The following is a 16663-nucleotide window of genomic DNA, read 5'->3' as shown; positions in this document are numbered from 1 at the left end:
ATTCACATTTTTGGTTGAAAATTCATTTTTCAAATAAAATTTGTTTTCTATTGAAAATTAGTTTTTTATCTAAAATTAATTTTTTAACTAAAAATTTAAAAATTCCATTTTTGGGCAATTGTAGCAAAATTAAATTCTTTGTGAAACTTTTAGAGATATTTACAAAACCCGATCAATTCTTTGAGATATTTGTGAAATCTTTTAGAAATCTGTTGTAATAATTTAAAAACATGAAAATATTCCAAATATTTGTGCAATTTAAAATCTGTGAATTTCTTGAAATTTTTTAAAGCGTGTAAAGTATATATTATATCTTTAAATTTGTGTGAAATATTTTGTAAACTTTTAAAATCTTAGCAGAATTGAATTATGTAAAATTACTGGAAATATTTAAAAAGTCTGATCAATTCTTTGAAATATTTGTGAAATATTTTAGTAATCTGTTGTAATAATTTTAAAACATGAAAATATTTCAAATCTTTGTGCAATCCTTCAAATGTATTAAAATCTGTGCAACCTTTTTAAATATTTTAAAATTGTAGCAAAATTGAATTCTTTGTAAAATTTTTAGATATATTTAAAAAGCCTGATAAATTCTTCGAACTCTGTGAATTTTTTAAAATCTTTTCAAGTGTGTAAAGTCTATGTTATATATTTAAATTTGTGTGGAGTCTTTTGCATTCTTTTGAAATCTTCGCAAAATTAAATTCTGTGAAATTATTAGAAATATTTAAAAAGCCTGATCAATCCTTTGAAATATTTGTAAAATATTTTAGTAATCTGTTGTAATAATTTTAAAACATTAAAATATCTTAAATATTTTTGCAGTCCTATAAGTAGATTAAAATCACTGCACTGTTGCATTCTTCGGAAAAAACCGAGGCGAGACCGAGTAAGGACGAGACGAAAACGAGACGGAATCGAGGAATGACCGAGACGAAAGCGAGCCAGCCTCGGTATTTCTCGTCTCGGACGGCATCACTACTTTTTTTGTTATAAACTTTATTAACTGGGTCATAATTTATGTTTTTGATTGAAGATTAATTCTTTTATTTAAAAAATAATTTCTTTATTTAAAAATGTAACCATGTTGTTGAAAATTCCCATTTTTTGTTAAAAATTAATTCTGCCGTATTTTTCTCAATTGCTGCATACGATAAACCTCGAAGATTAAAAATGTTTAAAAAATACATTATAGTTAACCTAACTTTTTTCAAGGACACTTTCCCAGGTCCCTTTAATTTATTCTCTCATTCTTCAATATAGAACTAAAAGTTACCCAAAATCGCGATAAGAGCGAAAGTCACGGTTCATGGGCAGTGCAATTCCATGTTATCATTCAACATTTTCATTTCTTTTGTACTGCGCATGCGTCGCATTGGGAGTATCATTGGCCGTAAATAGCGCGCTTGTTTTGAATTCAATTTGTAAATCAATTTCTTATAATAAATCGTCATTGTAGAATTAATTAGATTAATTTGCATAACAAAAGATAGTTTTTTAGATTAGAAAGTAAATTATTTATTCTAATCTACTCTTTCCAGAAAAATGAATGATTTAAGATTCAAATGAAGGAATACTTTTTTTCACGAATGTAAATTTTGAACAATTAATAATATTTTGTTTTACTTTTTAATTTTTATATATTGTGAAAAATTCATTCGCATACTTAATTTTTTCAAGTAAGCGCCCCATAAACACCCAATGAGGATGCTCGTGTGGCGCATGCGCAGTCCGGTTGGGAAATCGAAAAAATTTGCTTTTATCTCATTTTTTTGTGTGATATAGCAAAGATTTTGGATATAGGTTCACGTGAAGAGTTGGAAACAGAAACCACCCCAAAAGTTTCTCGCTTATCTGGCATCTAAAACTCTCGGATATTGTGGAAGTGATCTTCAGGCTTTGTGTGCTGAAGCCGTGATGTGTTGTGTTAGGCGAAATTATCCTCAGATTTACACTTCGAAGTCCAAATATCACATAAATGAGAGATCCCTCAAAGTAAAAATCCTTCTTTCAAAATTAAATATTTCTTTGTAAATATTTTTCAACAAATGTAAAGAACTCATTTTTAAATTTATTTTCTCCTCTAATTTTTAATATTCTTATTTAATGTCTTAGCAGGCTGGTCCAAAAATTGATTGGAAATTTGTTTTTGAATTTCTATGCATATCGCCCTTTAATTTATTTGAATCCACAAAAAAATATTTGTAAATTTGATTCAGAATCATCAATATTGGGTGAATCGAGTTGAACTGGAATATTTCTTTTTAAAATTAACCATAGAATACAGATCAAAACTTATTTTAAAATGTATTTTAATATTCTATTTTTAAATATTTTAAATACTTATAGTGATAATGAGATATTTACATTAATTGTTTAAAAAATTTATTATTGTCTTTAGAAATTTTTTCTTATATTAGAGTTAGAAAGTCGCCGTTTTTGTCGATTTTTTAAACTTATTTTTAACTTTTTAGTTTGAACGAAAAAATAATCGATTAAATCAAACAGAAACAATTGTTTCACCATTTATAACTGATTAAAAGAATAATCTCTTAGAATACTCCTAGGAAGTTACAGTTCTTTCTAAAATGTTCCACTTTTTGTCCATTTTCCAATAAAAGTGAACTAATAATTAATTGAGGGTAACAAAAATATTTGTTTAAAGAATTTATTTTCATTTCTGATAATATTCTCTTTGTATATTATTATAAAGTTGCGGTTTTTTCTGTCGTTTTTACTTTTAAACAATTAATCTAAATTAAAATAAATATTTAAAATATATGGATAGTTTTTTATTTAAAATTTATATAAATATTTATTATTTGTTTCTTAATGAAAAGTCAAAGAAAAAATTAAAATTTCAGAAAATCTCGCAACTTTTTAGCATTGCTATACAGGAATATAGTTAAAAACAATAATAATTAGTTTAAATAATTATTTTTGCTAAATTCCATTAAATATAACCTCACAATAATTAAAATTTGTACAAAAAGTGAAAAATTTTAGAAAAAACTGCAACTTTCCTGCAATATTCAAAAGAAATATTATGGAAAACAATGATCGATTGTTTAAACGATCACTTTTGTTAACATAAATTAATGATTACCTCACTTTAATTGAAAAATGGACAAAAAGTGGAAAATTACAGAAAATGTCGCAACTATTTAACATTAAAATAGAAGAAGATACTTATAAAGAATAATATTTTGTTTAAACAATTATCTGTGTTTATTTGTCAATATTTATTACCTCGATCTAAGTGAAAAGTTGACAAAAAGTGGAAGCTTTCAGAGAAAACTGCAACTTTCTAGAATTATTTCAAGAGAATATTTTTCTAAATAATGATAAATTGTTTAAAAAATTATTTTTGTAAACCTAAATTAATTATTAATGCACTGCAATTAAAAAGTGAACAAAAAGTGAAAAATTTCAGAAAAAGCCGCAACTTTGTAGCATTACAATAGAAGAAGATAGCTATACACAATAATAATTTGTTTAAACAATTATTAATGTTCATTTTTTAATACTTATTACCTCGCTCTGTGTGAAAAGTTGACAAAAAGTGAAAAATTTCAGAAAAAAACGACAACTTTCTATTATTACTGTAAGAGAATATTGTTATAAATAATAATGAAAGATTTAAACAATTATTTTTGTTAGGTTTAATTGATTATTTCCTCACAATAATTAAAATTTGGACAAAAAGTGGAAAATTAAAAAAAAACTGCAACTTTATAGCATCATTCAAAGAGAATATTATTAAAAATATGAATTAATTGTTTAAACAATTATTCTTGTTAACTTGATTTAATTATCACCTTACTTTGGGTTGAAAAGTGGACAAAAAAAAGAGAGTTGGTGAAAAAACGGCAACTTTCTCGCATTATTCTAAGAGATTATTATTATAAATAATAATAAATAGGTTAAACAATTTTTTCTGTAAAATTTAAGTGACTGTTGCCTCGATAAGACTAAAAAAATAAAAAATTTTCTAACTCTTTTCCAAAAGAAAATTGATATAAACAATAATAAACTGTTTAAACAATTTTAGCCTGCCCAAAAAATTCCTAATTAGCATGAGAAACTCGCAAAAACACAATTTTCCACTTATGGAGTTTTCATCAGGACCCTATAAAAACGACTTATGGGGGTGATATTTAAAAAATAATATTTTATTCGTATTCTATGGCTAGTTTTGAAGATAACTGTTGAGTTTGAACTCGACTCACTTAATATTGACGATTCTGAATAAAATTTGCAAATACGTATTTTTTTCTTATGTGAAATACGTGTTAAACTTCATGGGGTTGAACCACTAAACAAATTTTTTTTTAAATCCATTTTTTTGGATTAGAAGAAATTTTTGAACAATATGGATGAAAATTCGGTATAAAATTTAGACTAATCTCTTGTTTGTTTTATTTATAACTATTTTATTTTATGCCTAATCAGTTTTTTACTTTTTCTTTCTGAATTTTACAAAAGGTGGATAAACAAGATTTCATAAAAGCTCAACAAAACATTGTTCCAGCGTCACATCGAGTGGCGGTTGCACCAGTAAAGTCCCTCTCAGCGAAAATCCAACCTTTGCTGAAAGAGACGTTCACAGTTATAATGGGTAGACTCGAAATTCTTTGTCCCACAGGAATGCTGACTTCTGATAACATGTAAGGAAACACCTGCTCAACCATAACCTTCAAATAGCGATAAGTTTAAAAATAAAATACATTTAAAGTTTTTTTTCTGAAACATCCCATCTCTAGATTGCAGACAAATAATTCCTAAAAGATTTAAATGATTTGCAATAATTATTATTGTACCATTAAACAATATCCAAAGCGGTATATGGGTTTGAATTTTTTTAATTGTTCTATAGAATTTCTGTGTTTATTTAAATAACACGTTTGTTCCATGGATATTCCAAAGATATTTTAGATATATCCCAGGGATATCTCGGGGGATATTCGAAGGATATCTTGGGGGTATCCTAGAGATATTTTGCGGATATTCCAAGGATATCTTAGGAATATCTCAGGGATATCTTGAGGATATTCCAATAGTATATTGGGAATATTCCAAAAATTTCTTGAGGGGTTCCCAATGTTATCTTGATGATATCACAGATATGTTTTGGGTATATCACACAGGAATATCCCACGGATATCTTGAGGATATCAAGGATAATTTAGGCATATCCCATTGATATCTTGTGCACAGGATATCTTGGTAGATATGCCAAGGATATCTTAGGGATATTCCAGGGATATCTTAGAGATATCTTGGGGGGTTTCCACGTGATATCTTGGTGGATATTCCAAGGATATCTTGGGGGGTTCCTAATTATATTTTGGGGATATAATAGGCATATTTTGGGAATATCACAGGGATTAATCGGAGATATCACAAGAATATTTTAAGGATATCCCAGTGATATCTTGGGGGTAGGATATCTTGAAGATATGCCAAGGACATGTTAGGGATATTCCAGGGATATCTTGGAAATATTCCAAGGGATCTTCCAAGGATATCTTGGAAATATTCCAAGGGATCTTCCTTTGGAATATTCCCAGGGATACTATAGGGATATATGGGAGACATCTTGGAGAATATTCCAAGGATATCTTGGGATAGCTTAGAGATATTCCAAGGATATCTTGGGCATATTCCAAGGATACCTTGGGGATATTGTAAGGATAAATTGGAGATATTCCAAGAATATCTTGGGAATATTCCAAGAATATCTTGAGGGGTTCTGAAAGATATCTTAATGATATCACAGAAATATTTTGGGGAAAGCATAATAATATCACACGGATATCTTTAGGATATCACATGGATATTTTAGGGATATAACAGGAATATTACACGCATATATTGGGGATATCACAGGGATATTTCAAGGATATCCCAGTGATGTCTTATGGGCAGATTATCTTGAAGATATGCCAAGGATATCTTAGGGATATCTTGGGGATGTTCCACGGGATATCTCAGGGGATATTCCAAGGATATATTAGGGTATCCGAAGGATTTCTTAGGGGTTCCTAATGATATCGTGAGGGGGAGGGGCAATGATATCTTGGGGATACAATAGGGATATTTTGGGGATATCCCAAGGATATCTTCGACATATCAGAAATATATTGGATATATCACAGGTATACTTTATGGATATCACAAGGGTATTTCAGAGATATTCCAAGGATATCTTGTGGATAGGATATCATAAGTATATGCCAAGGAGAACTTAGGAATAATCCAGGGATATCTTGGGAATATTTCAAGGGATATTTCGAGTATATCTTGAGGATATTCCAAATATGTCTGTGGGATATTCCAGGGGATACTATATGGATATATTGGCGATATCTTGGGGGATATTGCAAGGATATCTTAGGGGTTTCCCAGGGATATCTAGCGGATATTCCAAGGATATCTTGGGGACAGGGTATCTTAGAGATATGTCAAGGATATCTTAGGGATATCCTATGTATGTTCCACGGGATATCTTGAGGAATATTCCAAGGATATATTGGGGTATCCGAAGGATAACTTGGGGGTTCCCAATGATATCGTGGTGGGCAATGATATCTTAGGAATATAATATGGATTTTTTGGGGATATCCCACGGATATCTTCGGCATATCAGATGGATATATGGGAGATATCACAGATATATATTGAGGATATTCCAAGGTTATTTCAGGGATATTCCAAGGATATCTTCGGGGCATCCCTGGGGTATTTTGAGGATACTTCAAGGATACATTGGGGATATTTTAAGTATATCTTGAGGATATTACAAATATATCTTGGGGATATTCCTAGAGATGTCCTAGGGATATATGTAGGATAATACAGGTATATATCAGGGATATTCCAAGGATACCGTGAAATTGTCACAAGGGTATCTTAGGGATATTCCAAGGATATATTGTAGACATGCCAATGATATTTTGGGGATATTACATGGATATATTGGGGATATCCCATAGATATATTGGGAATATCACATGGATATTTCAAGGATATCCCAAGCATATCTTAGGGATATGATATCTTGGAGATAAGAGAAAGATATCTTGAGGATATTCCAATGATATCTTAAGGATATTTAGGGAATATTCTAGGGATATCCTAAGGATATTTTAAGGATATCACAGGGATATATTGGGGTTATCACTAGGATATTTCAGGTTTATTCCAGGAATACTTTATGGATATGATATCCTGTAGATATGCCAAGGATATCTTAAGGATATTCCAAAAGATATCTTTGGGGTATCTTTGGGATATTTTGAGAGTATCACAGGGATATCTTCGGAGTATCCCAAGGATGTCTCGGGGATATTCCAAGGATATCCGGGGATATTCCAAGGATATTACAAGGATATATTCTGGATAGCATATCTTGCAGATATTTCAGTGATATCTTGAGAATATTTCAAAGATATCTTGAGATAATAGAAATGATATCTTAAACATATCGCATGGATATCTTGGGGATATTCCCATGATATATTGGAGATATTCTGCAATGTTCAAATTTAAATATCCCTAGGATATCCGGGATGTCTCGGGTATGTACATTTCTGGGAATATTAAAATATCCCCATTAAGATATATAAAAATGTTAATATTCAACTGTAGACATTTTAATATCCCATAAACGTCCCATAGACAACTGTTTTTTTTTCTCGCGAAAAAATATCGTGTTTGATTAAACCAAGTGTCACAATCGTAAAGAAAATGTTTTTAATTTGAGTAAGGACCCATAGTTTTTATTTTATGTTCCCTTTTTAATTTTTTTTCAATCATACGAAACCGAACGCGCTTCGACCCGGACTGCCTCACTGGACTCTCAGTGTGATAATGCAGGTCGTCCTGCCACTTTAGAATTCAATTGACCTAAATTCCATTATACTGTATATTTTCAAATAATTTTTTACTTTTGTACCTTTTTTAAACGATATTAATTGATATTTCAACTGCGGATGGGGGCTGAAACTTAATTTAATTGACATAAATTTTTTATTTAACACAAATGAATGTTCTATAAGCACATAACACAGAATACATTAAATGTTATGGCGATGGTATGGGGGCCCAAACTTAAATTAATTTGTCGAAAATTAAGATTTTTTGTATAGAATTATTTGAAGTTCGTTGTTCGCTTTTGGATGCCGGTAAATTGAAAAAAATGCTTTGCGTTTCGGCACACAATGGTGGCCCACGTCAGTAAATTTTAATAAATCTGTTAATAAATACCTTGAAAATTATTTTAGATTGCCAATTTAGACCAAATAGTTGAATTTTCAGTCAAGAAGATAAATTTTCTTTTGGAAAATATAAATTTTAACGAAGTAGTCAAGTTTTTAAATAGAAAATAGAAATTTTCAACCAAAAAGTTAAATTGTCAGTTTAAAAATTAATTTTTATTTACAAAAAATACAAATTTTCAATGAAATATTTAAATTATGATTTAACTACTTAATTGAAATAAAATTTCAACCAAAAAGCAACGCTTTTTTAATAAAATATTAAATGATATTTTACCAAAAGTGTTCAGTTTTCTACAAAGTATAATAATTTTTAATTAAATCAAACCAATTAATCTCAACTTTTTCTTTATTAAAATTGCATCTATTTGGTCTAAAATTAAAATATTTTTTGTTTGAGGATTCAACAGTTCTTTATTTAAAAAAGAAAATATTTGTGGATTGAAATATTAAATATTACAATTTTTGCTGAAAATTTGTCTTTCTCAGTTGAAAATGAACTTTTTAATGGGAAATCCATATTTTCGGTCTAAAAATGTAAGTTTTTTTGCATAAAATTCGTCTCTTTTCGAAAATATTTAATATTTTTTGGTTAAAAATACAAATGGTTGAAAAATAATTTTTTGCTGCTGTTGAGGTTTCACTTTTTTTTGTAGGAATTTTTAACTTTTTGAAATTAAAATTAAAACTTTCTCTTTCTCGGTTAAAAATGAACTTTTTCATGAAAAATTTATATTTTCGGGTTAAAAATGTAAGTTTTTTGCAGAAAATTCATCTTTTTTGGAAAATATTTAATATTATTTTGATTTTTTTATCAAATCATATAATTTTTTTAAAATAAAATAAAATATCGAATTTTACATTTTTTTAAAATTCTGATTTGGCATACCTGAAATTTTCAAAAATCTTTTTGAATTGAGTTAAGAATAAAAAAAAATAATCATAGAAAAATAAATGGTAATTCAACATGTTTATTTAAAATTAAAAATCATTTTTCACTTTAAATTGAAAAATACAGTAGTCAGTCGCCTTAAAACGAAAACCAAAAAATGAAATTTTTTCGACTATTTTCCGAGTTATTCAAACTTTAGAGCAATAATGGAATAGCTAAATTTTTAGGGAAAAAAATTAATTTTTAAACAATAAGAGTATTTTGTAACAAATTGGATGAATTTCTCACCAAATAAAATACATTTTAAACGAAATAGTTAAATTTTCAAACAAAAAGATGAAATGCCTATAAAAATAAAGATGTCGACAAAAAATGGGCTAGTTACATTTTTTGTTAAGAAACTTATTTTAAATAAAAAAACCTAATTTTCTACAAAAAAATATAATTTCAACCAAAAAGATAAACTCTCAACAAAAGAAAACTAGTTTGTAACAAAATTCATGAATTTTACAACCCAAAAGTTCAATTTTCTACCAAAAAAGACAAATTTTCAATAAAATAGGTTAATTTTCCACTAAAAAGGATACATTTTTAACAAATAAACTAGAATAGTTTATTCTGGTTTAATTGTAAGTTAGAGAAATAAATTTTTAACCAAATAAAATAAATTTTCACTGAAATTATGGAATTTTAAACTGAATTAATTCAATTTTCAGTTAAAAAAATTAATTTTCAACAAGAACAAAATTTTTTTAAACTAAATATTTAAAATTTCAACTGAAGTAGTTAAATTAACAGTAAATTTTTTGCGTTTTTAAAATTCAAATGGTTTCTAGTACATAAAATGCTACTTTATACTGATAATTAGATGTTTACAAAAGTTGTGTAAACAATTTATTATTGTTTCTAGCCAATTTTTTCTTAGAGTGGAGATAGAAAGTCGCGTTTTTTTCGAGAATTTTAAACTTTTTGTCTAATTTTCAATTAGAGAGACCTAATAATTTAATTATGTTAACAAAAATAATTGATTGAATAATTTATTATAATTTTTTTGAATAATGCTAGAAATTTCGATTCTTTCTGAAATATTCAACTTTTTGTTCACTCTTCACTTGGACCGAGTTAATATTTAATTTAATATAGCCAGAAATATTGTTTGAACGATTTATTATTATTTTTATTAATATTCTTTTTGGTTAATGATCGAAAAATTCCGTTTATTCAGAAGTTTTTAACTACATATTTGTCTATTTTTTACTTGGAGTGACTTAAAAATTAATTAAATTTAGAAAAAATAATTGTTTAAACAAATTAGTTTTTCTCATAAATATAAATAATCAATAAAAATGAGAGAGTAAGATTTTAAACAATCTTTTTTCTTTGTGAATATTTTTTTCGGTAATAAAACAGATATTTGAAATATTTTTCAAATTTTCACATGAATTATCATAAAGGTAAATTTGACTTAAAATAGTTACCAACAGCCTTTTTGCCTAAATTAATATTAATATTTATTATTTTTCCGTAACCAAAAAGACAAAAAAAGGCTAAAAATTGCAGTAAAATCAAAAACATTTTACCATTACTCCAAGATAGGAGGATTATAAGCCATAATGAATTGTTTAAACAATTATGTGTTGTTAACTTGCATAAATTGTTTAAACAACAAGAATAATCTTGTATTATTTATTATTTTACTAAGCAAAAAGTAGGTGAAAAGTTCAGAAATTTTAGTTATAAATATAAGAAAAAACCGCAACTTTCTAGCAATAATTACATTAAATATTATTAATAATAATAATGAGTTGTTTAAGCAATTATTTTGGATAAATAAATTAAGTCTTATTTCACTCTAATTGGAAATTGGACAAAAAGTGGGAAACTTTCGCAAAGACCTTAACTCTCTATTTCTATTCTAAGAGAAAATTGCTATAAACAATAGTAAATTATTTTAAAAATGTATTTAAATATATAAATAACAGTAAAAGTAGTATTCATTGTATGAGAAAAAATTTAAATTTAAAAAGCCTAAAAAATTATAATTAGAGCCAAAAACTCACAAAATCCATTTTTTCGTTTATGGTTTTGTTTTTGGACTCTATAAAACAGACTTATGGAGGTGATATTTAAAAATAAATATTTTATTCGTATTCTACAACTGTTTGTGAAGAGAAGGGTTGAGCTTTAAGTCGATTTAGTTAATATTGGCGATTTTGAACAAAATTTACAGAAACGTCTTTTTTTATGGGAAATACGTGTGGAGTTTCATGGGGCTTGCGCCACTCTAAATATATATTTTTTTCAAAAAAAAAAAGGATTTAGTTTATTGTAGATTCGAACTAATTTATGCGCAATATTGATGAAAAACTGAGAAAAAATATTTGAACCTTAGTAGAAATCATAAAACATTATACTCCATCATATTACATTATACTGCATCATATTACATCATATTACATTAATAATCTCTTGGAAACAGAAATTCAAGATAGAGTTTGAAAGTGAAATTTAAAATATATTTCAATTGTTAAGTCAAGGTGAAAGGGGAGCTTGGGGGCTCAGCCCCCCCCCCCAAACTAAGTATTTTCATTATTTAATTCCTTTTTCCCTCACTCATTGCGTATACATAAACCCGAAACCCCCTCCGAAAAAAAATCGAAGCCCACCTTCCCAAACAGAAAATCCTGGTGGTCGTTTTCTGAAATGGAAGGGAGGTATCCAGTGCTGTAGATGCGTAGTGTCTCAGATGGTGCCTTAGAGCGACTTGTTTTAAAATAAAATGAAGCAAATTGAAATTTAAATAATTTATATATTAGCAGTAAAATAATTCATAAGTCGTACAAATAAGGAAAGTATATAATATACTCACAATTCAAATTAACTGAAAATCATTTTTTAATATAATCTTTACAATAAATTTTGTACATTAAATGTTGGGTAAAGGTTGATTGCAGTTTGAAACACGCTAATTAATTTTGCTAATAATTTTTTTTCCACATAAAAACCACTATAATTGATGTTCAACTTGTAAAAAATTAATCATTCAAGTTGAAAATTCATATTTCCGAGTAAAAAATTTGACTATTTTGTATAAACCCCATCATTAGTCTTAAAAGTATTTTCGACAACATTTTAACAGATTTCTAAAATTGTAAAAACAAATAATCTGAAAGATTTTCAGGTATTTTTCAAAATTTTGCAGATTTTATTAAACATTGTAGGAAAAAATAGAATAGTTTTAAAGGATATTCAGAAGTTTTGAAAGAATTTAAAAAATAATTCAAACGTTGAAAAGATTCCAAAGAATTAAAAATAAAATTACATACCAAAATTTCATTAAGATTCCTATGAAAATTTAAAGTGGATTCTTATCTTAAAAAATTAATTTCAAGAGAATATTTAAAAATATTTCAAAAGATTACCAACATTTTAAACAAAAATTAGAAACTTTAAAGTATTTTATTTTTTATTTTGCAGGATTGATTAAGAGCTTCATGAGAAATTAAAATAAATTAAATTAAAATGTCTGGGGAAATTTTCAATGATTTTTTTCAGAATATTTAAAAAGAGCTAAAAAAACAAATTTGAAAGAATAAATAAAAATTGAACAATCATTACTTTAGAAAAAAATCGATAAAGTTACAAGATATTCAGAAGTTTTTAAGCGATTCAACAATAATTTAAATAGTTTAAAAAAAATATGTTTGAAGAACTTTAAATAAGATTTTGACGTTTTTAAATGATTTTTTAAACTTCTCAGATATCAACAAAATATACTTAAGATTCCTGTAAAAAATTAATGATTTTTCTTTTTAAAAAATAATTTAAAAAGAATATTTAGCAAGATTTCATCAAGAATTTTGATGTATTTATAATAATTGAAAAATTATTAATTTGTGACAATTTAGACCAAAAAGAATTTTACTTCTAATTTAAAAAGTGTTCACTAAGGAAACTTGTAATCTTTGAAGTTTTACTGCTTTTCACTGAAAATTGCTTAAAATGATTTAATTTTAAAAAATTCAAATTGGCTGATTCAATCAATTTTTAATCTTTGTTACTATAATAATATTAAATGAAATAATTAATGCAATTTAAATGTTTTATACTCACGATTCCAATTAACTGAAAATCAATTTGTTTATGAATAATCAAAAATTTTATTTTCAAATTAAGATTTAAGTTTATCAAAAATATATATTAATTTTATAATTATTATAATTACATAAAAAATTATATACCAATAAAGTAAATTAATTTAAAATAATAGTACTGATATTCAAAACAATCCATTTTTAAGTCCATAATAACCAATTTTTGAATATCAGGAGTTTATAAAGATTCTTAAATGGACACTATTAAACTATTTGACACTTTTTTGAAACAATGACACTATTTTTTTACTATTTCGAAAAGAATTACTCGAAATACACTATTTTCAAATAAAAAAGTCCATTTTTCGACTAAACAAAATAATTTTCAACAAAATGTATAAACTTTTATCCAAATAGTTGAATTTTCAACTAAGATAAATTTCTATCAAAAAAGGCGAATTTTTAACAAATTACATACATTTTCTGCTAAATAATTCGAACAATTAATGTGATTTTAGTACAAATTGTACTTAATTAGTTTTTCATGCTATTTTTTCATTAAATTTTTTCTAAATAAATTTAATCGTAATAACAATTTAAAATTCTATAATTTCAGCAGCTTTGACAATGTTTCAAATTCGAAATTTTAATCTGAACTAATTATATTTGGAGATTCTTCAATTAAAAAACAAAATATACAAATATGAATGCTTTCAATTTATTTGGGATTTTTTATTTTTAATAAAGAAATTAAGAAGTTTACAATTGGAATTTTTAAAGCTTGAATCGCCTTAAATTGAAAATTATTTATAGTTCTAAGTTCCATTTTTTTAATAATTCCACTTTGAACGGTTTAATTAGTTTTGAATTTGTACTAATAAAATTTAATACAAGATTTGCATTATTGATGTTGCAAAAATTTATTTTGAAACAACTATCCGCAATTAGTTAGTTTAAAATTTTTAATACTTTAATCGGAATCCCTGTATTACAAGTTCCGTTTATTTGTACCAGAAAAAAGGACCTCCAGGTTCTACTTTCAGAACCGAGCCCTTATAACTGAGATTTTTTTGTGCGGGTTCATAAATTTTATCTCAGCTTCCCGTCGAAAAAAATTGGTGGATCTTCAAAAAGGTAGAGCGATTCTGGGTCACGCTGCACCTGTGGTTGGTGGTGGCGACGACCAAAGGAGCGCGAGATACCTGGGATCCTTCCCCTTCTAGTGGGACCCTTACCTCTCACACCTGTCCTGGCGCGCTTAGTCGCCGGGATTGCCGAGCGCAGGATCTATTGTCGCTATTGACCCTAAATCACCTCTCATTACCGTTTCAACTTGTTCACTTAAAATTTAAAAATAAATTAGGCAAACTATTTAGAAGTCATTTTTTAGGAATCTATGGGCTTTTACGAGTCCAGGGGTATGTCATTTCTCATGAACAGACAAAAATTAAATATCAACATACCCTCATTCAATTGTGAAAATATGTAGATTCCGAGTATTTCTAATTTCAGACAGAAATTTGGATAAGGCTATTGTCGATATGCAGACAGTATTAAACAATAGAAAATTCTAGAGAACTTGATCTTTTCAAAGATTTCTTTAGATCTGAAGGTATTTATTTATGACTACGTTATTCGTAATGTTAAATCCAAATTTCTGACTAAAAATAGAAATTCTTCGAATCTAAATATTTTCACAATTAAATGAGGGAATTATGATATTTAATTTTTGTCTGCTTATGAGAAATGACATACCCCTGGACTCGTGAAAGCCCATAGATTCCCAAAAAATGACTTCCAAATAGTTTGCATAAGTTATTTTTAAATTTTAAGTGAATAAGTTGGAACGGTAATCGGAGGTGATTTAGGGTTATTAGGGTCATGCGCTCCGGCAATCCACTGTTACTAAGCGCGCCGAGAAAGGTGTAAGGGGCAATGGTCCGACTGGAAGGAGAAGGATTCCAGGTAGTTCGCGCGTCTTTGGGGTGCACCCGGTTTGTGGAGACCTCTGGATTATAAGTACAATGGATACTAATTTCAAGGTCACAGGTATGCTCGCCTCTAATCCGTCGCGAGATATACTGATAATAGGCAAGTGAGGGGTAGCAATGGTGGGACTACACTTAAGCAGGTATCAATGCGAGTCGGGCGATGATATAATCCCAGATGAGAAAAAGCAAGCGAGGGAAAACACGCTGGATGCAATGGCGGGGGTAACCTTAGCAGGTCAATAATGCCAGTCGAGCATTTGCCAGCGATTCTTGGAACAAAATTCAAGGTCTTCCAGGTTTCCTGGTCAAGAAATCAAAGTTTTCCAGGTCTCCTTTTTTACATCAAATAATGAAATAAACGTTGTCATACATGTAAAAAATGAGCCATTTCACTTCTTATTGGCAAACAATTTCGAAGGAAAGCCAAATCGTAAATAAACAAATTCTTAATTTTTTAATCTTCTCTGTCTTTTGTATTTGTTTGAAATCACTGGAATATTTTCAACATTTGTGAAGTCTTTATGAAATTTTTTGTAATTGTTTAAAATCACTGGAATATTTGAAATCTTTTGAAATCTTATAAACAATTTTGATATCGTTTAAAATATTTGAAATTTTTTTAAATCTTTGAAATCTGGTGTACTCCTTTGTTAAAATCTTTATAAATGTTTTATCAAATCCTTGATACTTTTGTGAAATCTTTTGACATCTCCTAAAAAATTTTGAATTTATTGAAAATCTTTGAACTGTTTTGAAATCTGTAAACTCTTTTGACAGTTGTAAAATCTTTGTGCAATGTTCGAAATCTCTATGAAATGTTCGAAATCTTCGTGAAATATTTTGAAATGTTTACAAAATCTTTCTTGAATCTTTGTTTGGAAAATATTTTGTATTCTTTGGGGTAATTAAATTATCTGAAATATTTTAAAATATTTTAAAATGTTTTAAACTCTCTTGAAATCGTTTCAAATTTTTGAAATCTTTATTGAAATCTGGCGTACGCGCCGTTTTTTAATTGTGAACATCCGTGAAATCTTTATGAAATGTTAAAGATATTTAAAATATTTTGAAATGTTTGAAATATTTTGAAATCTTTAGAAACATTTTTTAACCTTTTGAAATCTGCTGTACACTCAAAAACCAGTGGTCAATCCCTCGAAAAGCAAGATTTTTTCTAAATGAGATGTCTCTTTCATAATAGGGTAAAAGATTTAAATTATTCTTCGCATTTCGATAAATTTCTGTTTTAAAAGAAAAAAGAACAAGACCAAAAAAAAATTTAAAGGTATTTGTGAAAAAATCTGGAAGTTTTTAAGGTTTTCCAATTTTTCAAGGTCACTAGGCTTCCTGTTACTAATGTTACTATCTTACATATTATTAACTTTTTTTAACGTTTTCAGTTTA

General features: G+C 27.4%; 1 protein-coding gene across 1 annotated transcript in view; it reads left to right on the top strand.

The window, feature by feature from the left end:
• Positions 1–16663, top strand: part of LOC117175747 (ATPase family AAA domain-containing protein 2-like) — a 169431-nt gene that overhangs the window by 130894 nt on the left and 21874 nt on the right. Inside the window, exons 18-19 of the mRNA XM_033365521.1 lie at positions 1807–1998; positions 4489–4670. Coding sequence (XP_033221412.1) covers positions 1807–1998; positions 4489–4670 — 374 coding nt within the window. The remainder of the gene's footprint in view (positions 1–1806; positions 1999–4488; positions 4671–16663) is intronic.

Source organism: Belonocnema kinseyi, chromosome 1 (genome assembly GCF_010883055.1).
Source record: "Belonocnema kinseyi isolate 2016_QV_RU_SX_M_011 chromosome 1, B_treatae_v1, whole genome shotgun sequence".
Classification (NCBI taxonomy): domain Eukaryota; kingdom Metazoa; phylum Arthropoda; class Insecta; order Hymenoptera; family Cynipidae; genus Belonocnema; species Belonocnema kinseyi.
The sequence above is the reverse complement of the archived record's forward strand: the minus strand, read 5'-3'. Positions and strand labels throughout refer to the sequence as shown.